The following is a 17,836-nucleotide window of genomic DNA, read 5'->3' on the forward strand; positions in this document are numbered from 1 at the left end:
CCGTATCTTGAGTAGGTTTCCCCCTGCCTGATTCCTAATGTAGCACATAAATAGCAACTTGATTTTCAACTTCTCTTTTGCTAGCTGCAGAAGAGGAAATCTTTTGAGGCTGTTTTCCCATTTGCAAAAAAACACAAGATTTTGGACTTTAACCTTGCTAAGAGTCTTGAAATGTCTTTTTTTCTTAAAGCCACGTAATTCAAAGACCATACTATTGGTTGAAGGTCGAACTAGTTGTTACACTCAATGAAAGGTTGCTACCAAAATCACCCCAGCCTTGTGTTGAGCTCTCCCTGTAAAGTTTAGCCATCCTTAGCCAAGATTTTCCTCCACCCCTATTAGGCAGGCAAAAGTATAAGTTGCACGGATGTCATGGTGGGGTGCTTCTTCAGCAGCGGACTCATGTGCAGTGAACACCTAGCTCCCTTCTCCAAATGGGTGGCATTATTTTTATTTAAAAGGACTGTAGAAAGTTGTCTTCATTTTTAGCAGTATTCTTTGCTAAAAATTGGAAGCAAGCCTAAGCATACAGTCAATTCATATTTGGCCATTAAAAGATCTACAACCTAGACAATGCAATGGAATAGTCATATGTGCTTTGACTTCAGGGGAATACAGCTGAAGTTAAGTGTGGTTTGGAAGCTTGAGATAATGAGGGAAATGTGAGAATCTCTTACGGTAAATGCTGGATGCATTCGGATGTTAACCTTAAATCAGAGATGAAGTACTAAGTGGACAAGCATTGGGCTCATACACTCTCACTTCCCTCTCTTCCTCCAGTGAGGGAGAACACTGGAAGCACCTGTTTCCATTTTCAGCTAACTGCAATTGGTCACATTACACTTTTCTTACCTGATGTGTCTTTGTAACAGATGTCATTTTGTACATTTTTAAAAATTAAAAATAAAAGCGCAGTAGCCAGGACCAAAGGGATGAGCTTCACACAGCATTTCACCTGGTTCTTGCAGGTGCTTCGCTGCCCTGCTATTCAGGTACCCAAGTGTCAAATACCAGCCATCTGTCCCTTCCTAGATAATTTCCCGACAGCTCTCCACCAACCGCCGGTCCAAGCAACATGCCTGGGTTAACTCTGGTGAAAGACAATGTGGCCCAAGCCACGAGGGTCTGACCGTTGTGCCACCCAAAAGAGAAAGAGAGGCAGGGAGAAAGCAGCTTTAAAGTGACAGACGATTTTTTTTTTATATTTAAAAACCAAATAATATTATTATTAATAATAAACCCAGATTAAATAAAATGTACAGTGAACATACCCAGCCAACATCTGTATGTGCAATTAAATACGGCTCCGTACCGCGGCACAACGCTGAACGAAAACAATATACACGTGTTCCGGAGAGGGGTTGAGGGGTGGGACATGTTCTTTCACGCAAAAAAAAAAATAAAAATAAAAAAATAAAAAACAGAAACCCCCAAAACAAAGCAAAAAAATCAATGTCTCTCTCTTCATTCTGTCCATATAAATATCTCCAGAAAGATTCCCCCTCCCCCACCAAAAATAAAAAGGGGAGGAGGTGCATGTGGGATAAAAGGAGGAGGGTGGTAGGGGAGGGCAGAACAGGGCAGTCAAGGAGGCCTGAGGGGCCAGTCCAGTGTGCTTGTTGCCCCCCCGCCCCCCCTCCGCCTGCCCCTATTGGGAGCTGGCACGCTCCAGCACACGCAGGTCGTAGTTCTTTTTGGCCATACGCAACTTGAAGCAGCTAAGTGAGTTGTTGAGCCGCAGGGAGGCATTCTGCGCTGCCAAAGGGCTGGGGAAGACGGCCACAATGGTGTATAAGGCAGCAAGGTCAGAATGCCTGCCGTTCTCTGTAGTTCCATGGTTGTTGTCGCCTCCTCCTCCTGGACGCCCCTGAGTCTCTTTGAGCCACTGGATTTTGGCACCAGACATGGCAAGTTGAGTGAAGAGCTTGTCGGCCTCTGTGCGCGTGATGCCCTCAGGTAGATCCGTCACTTCCAGTACGCGTCCCAACACTGCAGGGGTGGCCATGAGGGAGAAAGGAACAAGAAAGAGAAAGGAACACTTTCAGCACCCTTGGCGGCAACAAAAACTGTGGGCAGAAAAGTGAGCGACAGGACCTAGAAGTCTTGGGTCCAGCTGTCATTTTGGCCAGATCTTATGGGTTGGAGTCACAGCTCATTTCGTCAGCCATACAAAACTGGGATTAGACTCTAATCCCAGTTTTGTATGGGCTCTTGAAGTACATGTTTTTCTGTTGAAATGAAACAGTGATAAAACCTGTTGCTGACTCCTCTAGAATAATAATAATAATAATAATAATAATATTATTATTATTATTATTATTATTATTATTTATACCCCGCCCATCTGGCTGGGTTTCCCCAGCCACTCTGGGCGGCTTCCAGCAGAATATTAAAATACAATGATCAATCGAATATTAAAAGCTTCCCTAAATGATAAACAAATGAGCATGAGGTAATTGAACAGTTTGTTCCCCTTGTCAAGCAGTGCCAACTTGAATAAAATATTGGGGAAGGGGGCAGGGAAACCCTGCCACACATAATCAATCACAAGATGCAGCAGCATACTCCATTTATACCACACACATTCACCACATGCCTGAGGTGTAGTCAAACTGAACTTACAAGATGTATTGCAACCACAGCTTAGATCAAACAGAAGAAAACTGGCAATGATTTTCACAAGTGGCAATACTGTAAGCCAACATTAGAAATCATCTGTACAAAACAGTTTGGTGCCAATTTTTCTGGCATTTAAATATGTTGTTGTTGGCATATCTGGTATCTCCATGCATACTCCACTTGATTACTACATACCAGAGTATGTTACTACAACAGATCTGTTCAAAGCCCAGCCTGATGTAATAAGCACGCTATCCTGGATTGTCCACAATGCTTCTAAAGTGCACCAGGCCATTCTCAGGATTTTTGAGAGTGGATCTGGAGGGGTGCAGTGGGCGACCAAAGTTCAAATTGCTGCTCAGCCATGAAGCTCAGTAGTTGAATCTAGGGAAGTCACTACCTTTCAGTCTATTACTGAAATAGTAATAGTTTCAGATCAGTGGTACCTAAAGTCCTAAGGAGAACCTTAGGATCCTTTCTACACTTCAAACTTGGCTTTTATCACTTTATTTGTGGGATCAACCTCCAAAGAATCCTGGGAACTTCCGCTTGGTGAGGAGCTAGGAATTATCCACAGCTGTTGTGAGAAGAGCTCAGGGAGACATCATCTCCAAGGTGCTGGTGTCTGAATGGCAGGTAAGCAAGCCAGATTAGAAGTGACGTTGTGAGGACAGAGCACCGAGGATGCAGAATCCTGGTCCTGTTCAAACATGGCCTACACCAACTGGCACCCTGAAGCAGCCACCTTGCTGAAGGAGTAGTAGGCTTTTCTGTCCTTAGTTCTGGGGGTTCCTGGTCCATAAAAAAACCCACAGGCCAGAATCACAAGCAGTTGTTGGTGCTTTGAGTCTTTGACAGACGGCACTGGCAGTTTCCACAGAACCTTATAAAAGCCAGTGCGCATGCTCCTCTACATGCTCATCCCCTCACATACTCTTAATACACCTCAGACTCATCTGTCTCCTTTCTGCGTCCCTGCCCCAGTCCATTTCATATCACTAACTAGTTTCAACATTTTCCTAAGCAATTTTTAATTCAGCCTTTTCTCCTCCTGCCCCAGCTCTGACACAAATCCCATACTACATCTCCAAACTCAGGTAAATTGGCTGGGAGCAATCAGGGCCTTGTGGTCCACCTTTTCCCTTTCAACAATCCTGGTAGGGATATAATCAGAACTTTGAAGACCCTTGACTGTTTACAGACTAATTGCCAATCAAGCAAGGAAAACATCTGCCTCTTCCCCCAGGGGCTCCCCCACATGGTCTGGGAAACATTGCTCTAAGCAGAGAAGAATTTTCCTCTCCAGTCAGTGCCAAGTTTGCTGCCAGTCATTTTCACAGAATCCTGTGCTTGAGGAACTGGGCACTAGAGCCAGCGGTTGTGTCTTGGCAGCAGCTCCAAATCTGCACCCCAAATAAATAACTGCATGACAGTTCCAGTTTCCAGTTAGCAGCAGTAGTGCCGGGTCTTGGCAGGCAGGATTCTTTGCTAATATTAAACAGGCAGAGTAGCAAATATAGCAGACCCACCCCAGGCTATTTTCCACTGGGGGGTGGGGGGTGCAGGTGGAGAAGTTTCATGCTCTAAAGAGACTCTTAAAGGTACAGCAGGACATCACCGTGTAGTTTGTTTACAGAGGGGCATTTCCAACACTCCTCCTCATTTACTGGCAAGTGGGTTTTACTTGCCGGCTTAGCTCATCCTGTCCAAATCTAATTGGCAAGCTTCAGCTAAGCTCATATTACCTCTACCTCTCCTTCAAATCAGAACCAGTGACGGCGGTGAAGATCCTGTGGAGGCCATTGGTGGATGGATGGCGGCGAACAGATTGAGGCTGAACCCTGACAAGACGGAAGTATTGTCCTTTGGGGACAGGCGGCGGGTGGGTGTGGGGGCCTCCCTGGTCCTGAATGGGGTAACTGTGCCCCTGAAGGACCAGGTGCGCAGCCTGGGAGTCATTTTGGACTCACAGCTGTCCACGGAGGCACAGGTCAATTCTGTGTCCAGGGCAGCTGTCTACCAGCTCCACCTGGTACGCAGGGTGAGGCTCTACCTGCCTGTGAACTGTCTCACCAGAGTGTTGCATGCTCTAGTTATCTCCCGCTTGGGCTACTGCAATGCACTCGACGTGGGGCTACCTCTGTAAGAATTGAATAGCACCTTAAATATATAAACTGATTCCCTTCCTTTAAACACCTGAGATTTTTTCAATAAATACTGAAGTTGGCTTCTGTATAAAGAGTTTGATGTTCAGGGCCAAGCAACTGGAGGCCTATGTTAAACTAATCCCTATTTAGGCTGCAATCCTGTACATGCTTTTACCTGGGACTAGGTCCCTTTTACTTAAGTGGGCTTCCTTCTGAGTAGGCATGTAGGGGGTTGTGCAATTAGCAGCAAGTGGGGGCTGGCCCTGCCTCATGCTCCTGGGCTATATCCTCGACTGGGGGCTGGGGGGGCATGGCTGGCAGAGGTGACAGGTTTGCCTTGGAGTGGAGCATTTTTTATCAGAGCTGTGAAGTTCAGCCACACACTCCCCCTTGATTTATTATTTTTGGAGTGTGGAGTCAATGCTGTTGCCCTTGTTCAGACACCATGGGAATTTGTAAGGGAGGGTGAAGTAGCCACATTTGTGGATGGCACTCAGCATGTTCGTCTGCTGAATCCTTCCAGGCTGCTGCAAAGAGCTCTGAAAGGGCTTCTCCAGCTCCCAGCTAAGCAAACGTTTGTGTTTTGTAGGAGTGAGACATGGCAGGACAGGAGAAGCCATTTTCTGGTTCACCTGAGGCAGCAAAATGCCTTGGGACGGCCCTAGCTGCTCTCTTGGCACCCATGGCCAGCCTTGAAAGAAGTTCTGGCAAAGGTAAGACATGAGTCTTTCTTGCAACTGGAGAAGACTCTCAGTTATTATGGTCTGCTAGAACCCTATCCCTTTAACCAACTAGAGACTAGTGGTTGTGAACACCCTGCTAGGAGGAAAAAAATAAATGCCTGAGTTTACCCATATTCCTTGGGCTGGATGTGGGTTGGACAGATGGGCAATTCCCATTCAACTGCTTTCCCCAGTTTAGCATTTGCTCCATTACTCTGGCACTGAGCATAAAGACAAATCTAGAGATCTGCTGTGGGCAACACTGATGAGGCCAGTGGAGCGTGAATTTTGTCACTTGCCTACATCACTTGTTCCGAGGTCCGTGGATGCAGACTTGAGAGCCTGTTTCTTGCTTCGATTGCCATGCTTCATCCCTGTTTGTCCCTGCAATAGAAGAACAACAGAACTGATAGCATGGGGCACTTTCACGCTTGATCATGTGCCACCCTTGGTATTTCAATCTGGCCATTTCTGTGAAAGTGTTGAATGCTTTCTTTAAATGTAAAGGTTCATCATTGTTCCACTCCATGTGTATGTCTTTAAGGGGCCGGAGCAAGGGCCAGAGCAAGATAACGAGACCCAGCTTTACAGCTGTGAAACATAGCAGGTGCTGCTGAGTTGTATTTGATTAAGGCGTGTCAGCATTTGGGTAGAGTATATAAGGAGCAGCACCTAGCTCTCCCATTACCCTGGGGGATGGGTTGGTGGTTGGGTCTGGTTTGTTGATGTATTTAGTGTAAATGGAGTTTTTGTTTTTCTTATTAAAACCTTCTTTAAGTTATTTTTGAGTCCTTCCTTTTTAATGCATGGTCTCCCCAGCAAGCTCTCTGCAGCGCTACCATACTGCAAGAAAGCCAACAGAAAGACCCCAGTCTGAACTTTAGTTTTCCTATCACAGTAAATAACTTTTAGTTCAGGCTTAGTTTACACAAGTTATACTGCATATTCATACAATGCACTTAAGCGTGTAAAGCCATTCACATGTGCTATCTTGGCCATCCTTGTAATTCTGTAGAATGGGCCTATCATTCCCACATGGCCAAGACCACCTAGGGCATTTATGTGATGAGACCTAAGACTTCTATCTCCTAGCCCACCATGCTGCACCTATATCACATCCACACTATGTTTCTCACAGGTCTGACTGATCAAGATCAGGTCTGGGGTTAGCATCTTATGATTCTACACAGGCTTTGTCTGGAGATGGAGCTAGACAAAATTCTAAGGATGAGAACCTGGTTGGTTATTCCATCTGCAATCCTAAATAGGGAAGGAGGTGGAGATTTTTACAACAGGAATGGGGGCTGTGTATATGGTGTAAGGGGCTCTGAAAGCAGCTGTCCTAATGCAGCAACACACATACAGGACTACAAATAGCAGAAAGACCCCATATGTACTCCTGCCTTTCTTCTACATTCCCAGCTTTACTATTATCCACCAATGATTCAACCCATGTCCATTCTCACCTGGTGTGCTGTATAGCTGGACTGGTTGTGCAACAGAGGTGGGGGGCAGATGGAGAGATTGTATTGCAGTGGCTGGCCCAGCAAGGAATAGCGGCCATCACCTGGGAAGAAACAGAGCCAAAGAGAGGTTGAAGAGGGCAGTTGCAGCTAATGTTCAAGAAGAAGCATCTTGAGCAATCATTTGTTTTCTTTGCTGTTAGAGGATCCTCACTTTCCCACTCATACCGGGTTGAATCATTTCCAGCTTAACAGCATGACAAAGACATTCCAAAACCTGTAAATTGCCAGTGTTCCTGGCTTTGTAACAGAGGTGGAAGACTTCCCTCTGGACAAAGATTTGACATGGAAGCATTTGAATTGCATCCAACTCAAGTCTCCAGAGATTGAAAGGTTGTGGTGGTTATTCTGCAGCATGGACTTTAATAAGGAACTGTTCATTTTATAGCTCCTTAGGTGTCTCCTGCGAAGGTTGGTGTTTATGCCCTGCAGTGAAGCAGGCAGAAATTAGAAATGCAAAGGAACTGTAACCACCATCTTGCTGGCCATTATGACATCAAACAAGAAGTTCCTTCCTTTGTGAGTCTTGAAAGCTAGGCTTCAAGCACACACTGCTAATATTTATTGATGCAAAGCTTAATCATGGAGTTTTTCTCTATTGTAACTAAAATTCTTTCAGTTCTTTAGCTAGAACAAGAACTCCCCAGAGTTGTCCTTACCTTGTGCTGGGCCCACAGGTCGGGGGAACTGTGTAAGGACTGGGAGGGGGCTGAGTCCGGTGCAAACGCTGTTGAGACTAGTGACAGGTGAAGGTGTAGGTGACTGTGTGGGGGATGTGATGGGACTGTTCAGCTGGGTGCTGTTGGCCTGGAGGAAAGAAAAAAATAGAAAGCAAGGTTATAAGCTGGGGTGGGTGCCATCAACTGCATTCAACCTAACCATTTCCCCCTCTTCCATCCGATCCATCCCCATTGTCTACCTGAGCGCTGGTGTCTGGGCTGTAGATGTCTCCAGGCTTCTGCCCTCGCTGGTCCAAACTGTAGTACTTGCAGTGGTTCCATTGCACCATTGAAGGGTTCTGGGGAGGCTGAGGGGTATTGGGCACATTGAGCTGCATAACCACAACACCAGGTCCTGCTGGAGACACCCCTACAGAGGAAGCCAGGAGTGGGGAAATCATCATCATATGCATAAGAACACTATGTGAAATTTCAACCCTGCTTTCCTTCCCTTTCTATCCTCCCACACCAATAGGAGCTCTGTGAGCCTCATAGTTGTTACTACTGCAATTACGGTGCCATCAGCGTAAGTGGCTCTTTACAGAATTAGACAAGCAAGGGCAGGTTGCCTGCCCCAATGAGCTTACAATCTAAGTAGAAGAGAGAAGAGAGGGGTGAAATTGAGCAAGTGCAGCATAGCGTGCTTAAACTTTGATACAGAATCTTCCAAGTCACAACCGAAGGAGGAACAAAACTGCTCTGAATTATAAGAACAAACCTTGGCTACAGCTCATAGTTAAGAGAGGAGAGAACTTAACATCAGGCTCTCTCTTAACAACAACAACAACAACAACAACAACAACAACAACAACAACACACTAAATCAAACCCTGGCTTAGTTCAGTGATGATGAAAAAAAGACAGGGGAGGAGCAAAAAAGTGGCTGAGAGCATCTCTCCAGGAGTCAACACAGACCCAGTAAGCCATAGTTGGGCTTACCATGACGTGCAAATACGGCTAGCAGGGAAAATTAGCTCTGGTGTTGGAAAGCTAGAACACAGCTCAGTGGAAAATGTGCAAGCTTCTGCTCCAGTGATGTCATTAGCAACAGTTAAGAAGAGCCTGCAGCAACCATAAGCACAACTTGTCTCCCTGTACAGAAGAGGCAAATGACTGATCTCAGGATATAGGATGGAGAATCAGGGCCATAAAACAAGATGTCCCTTATACCTGGGCCAACTCAACTGTGGTTGCTCCAAGTGGGAAAGAATTCCTTGAGAAGAAAGACATGTGGGCATTGGTGACCCTCCCAACTACAGTTTTTCCAATTCAGCCCCTTTCCCCAGGCTCCACTAGGCTGAGTGATCAATTTCCAGACCAAGATCAAAACTTTATAATCCTACAAGTGCCTGAACTGGAGGCAGGGCTCAAGGGAATTCCCATGTAAAATTTTACTTTGGTGATGAGCTGGCATTCCCACTGCTCCCATGGGCAGCAGTCTAGCTTAGCAGGTGGAGGGTTGGCCACATGGCACACAAAACTCTCTTTCTTCCAACACTTTGCTGCCACTTCCTGCTTCCTAGCCACCTGTCACCTGAGATGGCTCACTCTGCCCAACAGCAGAGCTAGCTCGGAATACAACAACAAAACAAAAAAAAACTAAGGACTTCTTCATTTCCAGGTTTGGAATAGACAGCTGGGCACCCAAGCAAAAGATGCTGTTTGTGGTAGCCATTATTCTTATCATAGCTATGAACAAATGCATATGAATACTGTACACTGCTAAGTCATAAGTGGTGGTGGTGGAGGATGAAGGCTTTTAGTGAGCTTCATGTCATTTCACATGAATGCACTTACTACAGAAAAGCTCTAAATAAATGAATAGGAGTTGGGGGTGTTAATTAGGCAGCCCCAATTTTTTTCTCAGGCATTTCACCCTTTTCTTGGGCTGCCCTGTTGAACATTTCCATTTGATCTGCCTTGCTCCTTCCCCTGCTTCCCACAATATCAGGGGAAAACGAAAACATTTTACCAGCTGAAAAATTTAGGAAAGGTCTGAACTTTTACCACATCTTCAACTAAAGAAATGAGGTCCAAGATATATTTATGTACATCTTCCTTATATTTTTCAGTGGGTGCAGAGCAGGCGACACCATATCTAAATTTGATCCCCATGGACTGTGAAGGATGCTTGACAGAGGCAGGGGGAGCCTGAATAGGACCGACAGGAGATACATGACAGACCGGCTTTGAAAAATGATGTACATAGTGTGTGTGGGGGGGTTTGGGGGGGGTCACATTCTGCTAGGCTAAGTAATAGAGTAAACCGCCTTACCTGAATACTGCTGCTGCATCTGTGGTGGGCTGCAGGGCGAAGGAGACTGCGGCATCTGATACTGCTCTGCCCCAGGAGGCTGCAGGAAACCAACCGAAGGGCTGGGAAGGAAATAGCAAGATCTGATGAAGTAGCAGAAGCAACAGGACGGAGACAACAGCTGTGCTTCCCTTGAGAGACAACCACTCCCAAGCCCAACTGCACTGAGTAATTTCCCGCATCATTCATCAGTTTAATGCTAATTGCTGTGATTCCTGCTCCGATCATCTTTCAATTAAGGGGAATGCTTATTCAGTGCTTCAGAGGGTAGGGATGCCACACGCAGTCTCATCCTCTTATTCTCACTTTCCCACCCCCACTCCCCTTCTCTAGCTAGTTGTTTCTCCATCTTGAATCAAAGAATCAGAGTTGGAAGAGACCCTGAGGATCATGTGGCTCAATCCCTGGGACTACTCCAACCCAAAGGGATGCAGGTGGGGCTGTGGTCTAAACAACTGAGTCTCTTGGGTTTCCTTTCATGTAGGAAAGCACTGCCTGCACCAGTGTCAATAACCTCCACCATTTGCCAAGACCACATCTCTAACCCCCACACCAGGGGAGATGGAGCAGAGTTGCATAGAAACCAGCTGGGCTTGCAAAAGAGGGACAGAGGACTCGGCTTTGCTAGCCTGGAGAAGCAGAGCACTCTGTCCCCAATCTGCCAGGCCAACTGGCTTCCACACTCTCCATGTAGGAAGTGGCTTCATTCCACCTCTGGTTGGCATGGAAGCCAAATCAGGTTGATCAAAGCAGAGTGCTCTTTCCCTGCTTCACTGGTTCCATCGCTCGCCTTTATGGAATTCCTGGTCATCAGTGGCAACCAGGAGAGTGATTAAATAGTAGATTGATTTTTGTCCTCTCTGAGAGAGGTATACTTATATAAAATTAGAAAGGGCAGCCAGAGAGGCCTGTAGACCATACATGAAAAGGGTATTGGCTCTTACAACGCCCTTCAATCATCATCTAACTTTGTGCAAGTAGGCAAATCTTTCCTTAAGAATGATTGTCAGCTTGAGAGAACATCACATATTGTTCGTTCAGCAGGGACAAAAATACCAGTAACTCCTATTTCTCATTTTTGTTTCCTAGGGCAGAAACTGGGAAAGCCAAACTGTGACCCCTATTAGCAATTCATTGGGGTTGTTATGGCTTCGAGATGGTGATGGGGAAGCCAGTTATGGATCTGGACAGCAACCCTGTTGATCTCTTGGAAGAGGTTCTTTCCCACTGGATGCCCAACTTCGCAGACTGCTTTTGTTGCTGCACATTTTTATTGTGCTTTTATTGTTGCTTTTTACTGCATTTTTAAACTACTGTGATTATTATAATCTTAACAGAAAGGTGATATACACCCACACACCCCAGACCTATTCTGGTTCCCTTTTATCTATTTTCTTAAATTTCTATGCCTACCAACTTTGCCAATGAACCCTCAAGGCAGCGTAAAATAAAAAGCAAACCATATAAACTAGTCAGCTCCTTAATTTTGGTTAAACAAAGAAACATACAAAGAAACATACGAAGGGCAGAATGCAATGCACTGCTAAGGAGATGCCCCATCAGTGCAAGCATTTCTGCTTTCCCGACAAAATGGTGTCACCTTTTCTCCCCAGGTGCACTGCTCTGGGGATTCTCCTAGCCCTCCATAATAGAGGGGGGGAGTGCCGGGGGGCATGGGAAAAAGAGATGGGGAAGTCCCACTGCACTGGCAGGAGTCCTTGCTCTGGCTTCCATTAGCAGTTTCCTCCTTCCTTCTGCCAAAAGCCTGGGATGACCAAGATAAGTTTTGGTTCTGAAAACCCATCAAGGAAGGAACCCTGCAGACCTATTGAAAAGGGGAGTTCCAAAGAGAACCTATGAAGGCTCTGCTCCTAGTAGTCACACCTGCCAAGGAAGGGACACTGTACAGGGCTTTGGCTCAAGCTCTTACCTGGTGCCATTCTGCTGGGCTGGCGGGATAACACTGTAATAAACTGGCATCCCCCCAGCTTGTAGTCCTCCTTGTACAGACTGGTTTGCTGGCATCAGCACAGGCTGCTGAAAGGGCTGTTGGACCACGCCCTGAGACTCATTAGCCACTGGAACCTGCTGGCGGGGGGCAGAGGGAGAGTAAAGGGAGAGAACCTATTAAACGGGGGAAAGACAACAACATATGGCAGTTTAAGGGGGAACTGAATGCAGAAAACAACAGTGGAGGACACCTCCTCCAAGATCTGGCCTTTAAATGAAAAGTAAGTGCCTAGGTCTCCTGCTCTTTGCTTCCAACACTTCGTGAACTCCCAGGGCTTTGCTTTCACTTCACTTCACTTCTATTTCACTTCATTTATTTTATTTTACCAGACCTTATCTTAGTCCAGGACAAAAGCCTGAATATAAGGTGCATATGGTAGTAACTGAAAAATGAAAACTAAACATATATCTGTGACTTCTTGCCCTTGTTGCATAGTAAGATACAAATGAATCCCAGCAATTGTTATAACTTGCCAAGGTACACCTAACACAGGAATGGCAGTGAAAAGTTGATGTAATTTGAACTGCTGGAACACACTCACTAGATAGCTACTCACTTTAAAATAGGCTGTTGTGCTAAAACACTTTTGTACTGCATGGAACACATGATCAAATAAGGCAGGAGTGGTGAACCTGTGGCCATCCAGATGTTGTCTCACTCCAACTCCCATCAGGGACAGTGGAATCTGGAGCCCAGCAACACCTGGAGGCTGACCTCTGAGAGAAAGCGTCTTTTGCATCTTTTACGTGGTTCAAACAAACAAATGAATTGAACCATTGCTGCATTTATAATTTCTGGTCATGTAATAAGGATTTTTAGAATTCCCATTCTACTGTAGATTTTAGATAAGCCTTTAGCACTTTTGCAGATAAAGGGCAGAGTTCCTAGGGACATTGATGAAATTTGCACAATTCTTCCCTCACAACAAGTGTACTCAAAAAAAGGCATTCCAAGTTGAAAAGTGTGTGGTTGTTTTTCAGGTACACCCTAGCTGGGCACTTCATCCACAACCCAGAAAACTGCACAACTGACTTCCAGAAGCCCTTAGGGCTTTATACATCTCAAGCCCTCTCCCCTGCCCAATAAAATTAGGCACGGTCAATTGCTGAGGTGTTTGTAATATGGTGGTTTGTAATGTGGGTCAAAAGTACAGGCCTTTCAATGTGTGCTATGTAGGTTTCAGGAATGAGCCCTGTAAGTTTTCCCACATTCGGTGGAACTCCTACCATACTGTTACTACTAATCACCTTGTGGCTTTGAAAAGGCTTCCCAGAATAGGCATGGCACTGGGGCTTCCAGGGGGAAAAGGGTGTAATGGAATACAAAACACTCATTTATGCAGGCCTTTGAAAATGGAATTAGGGAGTTTAACTGTCTCAGTTAGGTTGTCACAGTATTACTTTCAACATCAGCAGCAACCTTGGGTTGCTATCTGCCGTTTTTGGATCTGTAAAACAGTTCCGATCTGTTTCTAGGTTGCTGTTGGCCTGTTATGATTAACAGAGGCTGTTGCCAAAACAGCAATCCTGCATCAAGTCTCCCCCTATTTAATGTGCAGCAAAACATGCCCATCCCCTGATGTCATTAAGTTACACATTTCTTCATTCCACCTCACATTATGGGTCTACAATGGCAGCGGATGCACAACACAGAGATGCCGGATGAACCCAGAAACATAGCAAGCTGCCTTATGCTGAGTCCGACCATCTATCCACCTGGCTCAACAATGTTGACATTGACTGGCAGCAGCTCTCTGGGCTCTTGACAGTGGGCATTTGCAGCCCTTACAGGAGATACTGGGGATTGAACCTGGGACTTATTGTAGGCAGAACCACGGCTCTACAATATAAGAGGGGGAAATGGAAAAACTAGAGATGGCGCTGCTGTTTTAGTGCAACGACCAGTCCTTCCGTAAGTCACATACCTTGAGTTGCACCTATGCCTTTGAAGAGCATGGGACAGCTTTCTAAACTATCACTGGGATCAAAAGATTGCATGAATTCACTTCTGGCTTACCAAATTGCCACTTCCAAGGTCCCTTACCCTCACCATATTTCTTCTTTCTTTTATTGCCACTCACTTGATATGAAGGCAGTGAAGTGTACTGGGTCATCAGGCCTTGCATCTGACTGCCCATATTTCCTCGCTGGTTGCTGAGGAGGCTCTGGCTCTGAGACTGCGGCACACCCATCATGCTTTGCATCTGGCCACCCATGTTGCCGCGCTGGTTGCTGAGGAGGCTCTGGCCCTGTGATGGTTGCATTCCTATCATACCTTGGTACGTCTGCTGCTGGCTGGACATGATTGGCTGTAAACCTGCATCGGAGCAAGAGGCTGAAGGTTAATACTTTGTACCAGTGGGATCTGCCTGTCTCCTCCAGCATTACGTGGTCACTAAAGCATGCTCAATCCTCACTGGCCTGTTTTTTAGTTTTTTAAGGAGGGGAGCTGTCCCCTCGGTTTCCCCCCCCCCTAAATATTTTTCCTACTTCTTCAAACTTGGCAATTGCCTCCTCCTTTGCATCTCAGTGGTCTCACTTTGGTTAAACAGCCATCATATTGAAGCACTTTAGGTGGCCAACAGTATATATGACTGGTGTCCCAGGAGGAGCCCTTCATTACCCTTCATATGCATCTCTTGTGTATGCGCAGGCATGCAGGTGGTGCTGTGGTCCAAACCACCAAGCCTCTTGAGCTTGCCGATCAGAAGGTCGGCAGTTCAAATCCACACGACGGGGTGAGTTCCCGTTGCTCTATCCCAGCTTCTGCCCACCTATCAGTTTGAAAGTATACCAGTGCAAGTAGATAAATAGGTACTGCTGTGGCGGTAAAGTAAACAATGTTTCCATATGCTCTGGCACTTGTCATGGTCCTCCATGTGCCAGTAGCAGTTTAGTCATGCTGGCCACATGGCCTGGAAATCTGTCTGCGACAAACCCCATAGTCGAATTTGACCGGACCTAACCATCCGGGGGTCATTTACTTCTACATTATTATTATTATTATTATTATTATTATTATTATTATTATTATTATTCTACCCTTCATTCGAAGATCACAGATGTATGTCATTCACATCTTCATTGTAGACCAGAGATTCAAATCTTAGAAATCTTTAAATGAACGCTTTCTGACAATCAACTCAAGCGTTAGTTGATTAATTCACCAAAGTTTACAGCCCTTCTGTGCACATATGTTTTAGATCAATTATCAGACCCAAACAATCAAATGTATGTAAAATTGAAGGACAGTAATAGCCTCAACTACCTATAACCCAAGGGGACATAGGCCTTACAGCTAGCTAAATTCACTCTTGCAAAGATTTTTAATATGCAATGACCTGAGCTCTATAAATAGGCTCACTCCCCCTTGGCTCCAAGAAAGGGCAAGCTGGCTTGGATCTCCCTCACAGCACTAGAGCACTGATATCCCGCCGCTGCCGCCCCCACTTGTTCCTTCTTGGATGCTGCACGTGCCGCCCCCTTACCAGGTTGCTGCGACTGCTGAGGCAGCTGTTGGCTGCGCTGGGGGCTGTAGGCCACCGGGTGAGAGAGAGGTCGGTATTGCTGGCTAGAGTTTGGGTACTGCCCGGGTGGGTAGTAAGAAACCTGAATCTGTCAGGAGGGGGAAAAAGCAGTCAGTAAATAAGACAAAGGACATAACTGTAGCAGAGCTCTGGGCTTCTGACTGACAAGCCGCTCAAGAGGACACCAGTGGCAGCAAAAGGTTAGCCTCAAGGGGACATCAGCAGGAGACACACGGTCACAAGCACGTGAAGTTCAGACAGACACACAGGAGTAGCCACAAGGAACCAAGGATCCTTGGAGAACCCTCAAAAGAGAAAGCATACAAGCATTTGCAGAATGACAGCCTCTTGCTACACCCCTCAAAACAACAACAGCAACAGCAACAACAAAAAACCAACCCTCTCACCCTTTCTGGGCTTTTCTAACTCAACTGAATACACAGATAGGGAAAAGAAAAACATGGCTTTGACCAACAGAACAAGCAGTCTCTGGAAATTCAATTATTTCATAGTTAGGCAGCATCCAACTTCCATCTTTCATAGTTGGGTAACACCTGTGCAGCTTTGTAGGTGGAGATGGAGTGGATTGAGTAGGTTCTGCAAGAGCACCACAGGCAATATTTGCAAATGAGGCTGAAAACTCTCCCCAATATTCTGTTCCATTTGCATTTCTTACAGCAGAAAGTATTGATCTGATGTTTCCTAGTCTAATCCTATTTTCCTCTTCTGATCTTTCCTATTCTAATTAAATCTAGAGGGTTCTGGAGGCTTCTCTGTGTGAAAGAAACAAGCAGAAGGTTCATGATGTTTGGGTTATTACTTCAGAGAAGCTGAGTACAGCTGACTTAAACTGGTTCTGTTATCTCTTCTGTCAAGGTCATGCTGACTATAATAATAGGCCAGAAGGAGCCTGGGTTTCACTTTCTCTTTCTATCTCCCTTCTGGTGTGGTATTCTGTATATACAGTGGTACCTCTAGATGCGAACGGGATCCGTTCCAGAGCCCCGTACACATATAGACGCAAACGTAACTAGCGACGGCAAGTCTGCGCGCGCGCGCCGCTTTTTGGCGCTTCTGCACATGACGTCATTTTGAGCGTCTGCACATGTGCAAGCGGCGAAACCCAGAAGTAACACACTCCGTTACTTCCGGGTTGCAGCGGAGCACAACTCGAACGAGCTCATCTCGAAGCACATTCAACCCGAGGCATGACTGTAGTGTTAAGGTTTAGTCTTATTATAACTTATTGTAAGTCTGCTGCAACTGGATTTCTTATGGGCAGTGCCAATCCTGAATGTATTGGATTTGTGACCATTTTTCTCATTGCCTTCAGTAGCAATAAAGCTCTGTTGGATGAAATATAATCGCCTCTGGTCTATTTTTTAGGAATCCTGCAACGTGTTAAAGTTTTTACTTTACTAACTATACACTGGAGTTCTGCTCTGGATCATTATTGAGTAGAATTCCATGACATACACCCCCCAAAGCCTAAGCTAGCTAAATTGACCCAATGCTTAGATACCCTTAATGCTCTGCCCAGCTCCGGTCTACTTGAAATGGTTTTCTGTACCCCTTTTAGCAACTTCTCATCATCATCATTTGATGTTCACTAAGAATCTCTTTCACACATGCACACACTGTCACTTACTTGCTGCGGGGGCTGCATATAGCTCTGGGGCTGCAGAACCTGCTGGGCTGGGGCTGTGTGTCCGGAGGCAGAGTAGGTGGAGGCTGTGATTGGCTGCCCAGGAGAAGCCATGATGAATCCCGTCTGCTGAGGATGCTGAGACATGATTGGCGGCTGGAACATGGATGAGGACGGATCTGGTGCTTCTGTGGAACCCTGGCGGCTGAGGCTGATCTGCCCAAAATGGTTGCTGAGCTCATCAGCCTGTAGCCAGAGGACAAGAGAAGGAAGAACTGAGTAACTGTGACCTCAAGTTGTTCGCACCAGCAGGTACATGGAACCACAACAGCCCTCCCTCTCCTGAATGAAAAAAGGATCAAGCAATCAGCACTTTGCCCAGGAAAAGTGTTCTTAGACAGTGTGAATATCAAGAAAAACAACAATGAAAGTGACCATTTGACTTAAAGGCAGATCCTTCCTACCACTTTAGTGCCTCAATGCTTTGTCCCTTCACGATATAGGCCAATGCAAGAGACATAACATTCTGGATAGGTCACTCTACATAGGCAAGTCCCCTTCTCTTTGACTTCTCATACTCGGACACAATCAAGAACTGCAACCTAACATC

At 45.9% G+C, this 17,836-nt stretch overlaps 1 protein-coding gene across 8 annotated transcripts in view; it reads right to left on the reverse strand.

Annotated features, from left to right (window-relative positions):
* Positions 1 to 1,174: 1,174 nt before the first annotated feature.
* The window catches only part of R3HDM2 (R3H domain containing 2), a 155,282-nt gene continuing 138,620 nt past the window's right edge, over positions 1,175 to 17,836 (reverse strand). For 2 of the 8 annotated variants that reach the window (XM_082208100.1, XM_082208101.1), the window contains exons 16-24: positions 17,230 to 17,472; positions 15,543 to 15,669; positions 14,136 to 14,371; positions 11,975 to 12,132; positions 10,006 to 10,106; positions 7,931 to 8,100; positions 7,671 to 7,818; positions 6,955 to 7,055; positions 4,768 to 5,872 (exon numbers count right to left, since the gene is read on the reverse strand). In XM_082208100.1, coding sequence (XP_082064226.1) covers positions 5,780 to 5,872; positions 6,955 to 7,055; positions 7,671 to 7,818; positions 7,931 to 8,100; positions 10,006 to 10,106; positions 11,975 to 12,132; positions 14,136 to 14,371; positions 15,543 to 15,669; positions 17,230 to 17,472 — 1,377 coding nt within the window. In that variant the 3' untranslated portion in view covers positions 4,768 to 5,779. Of the gene's footprint in view, positions 1,990 to 4,767; positions 5,873 to 6,954; positions 7,056 to 7,670; positions 7,819 to 7,930; positions 8,101 to 10,005; positions 10,107 to 11,974; positions 12,133 to 14,135; positions 14,372 to 15,542; positions 15,670 to 17,229; positions 17,473 to 17,836 lie in introns of those variants that run through there. The other 6 variants (XM_082208107.1, XM_082208102.1, XM_082208103.1 and 3 more) reach the window with 6 other exon arrangements.

The sequence above is a fragment of the Podarcis vaucheri genome, assembly GCF_965113315.1.
Source record: "Podarcis vaucheri genome assembly, chromosome: 2".
Taxonomy (NCBI): Eukaryota; Metazoa; Chordata; class Lepidosauria; order Squamata; family Lacertidae; genus Podarcis; species Podarcis vaucheri.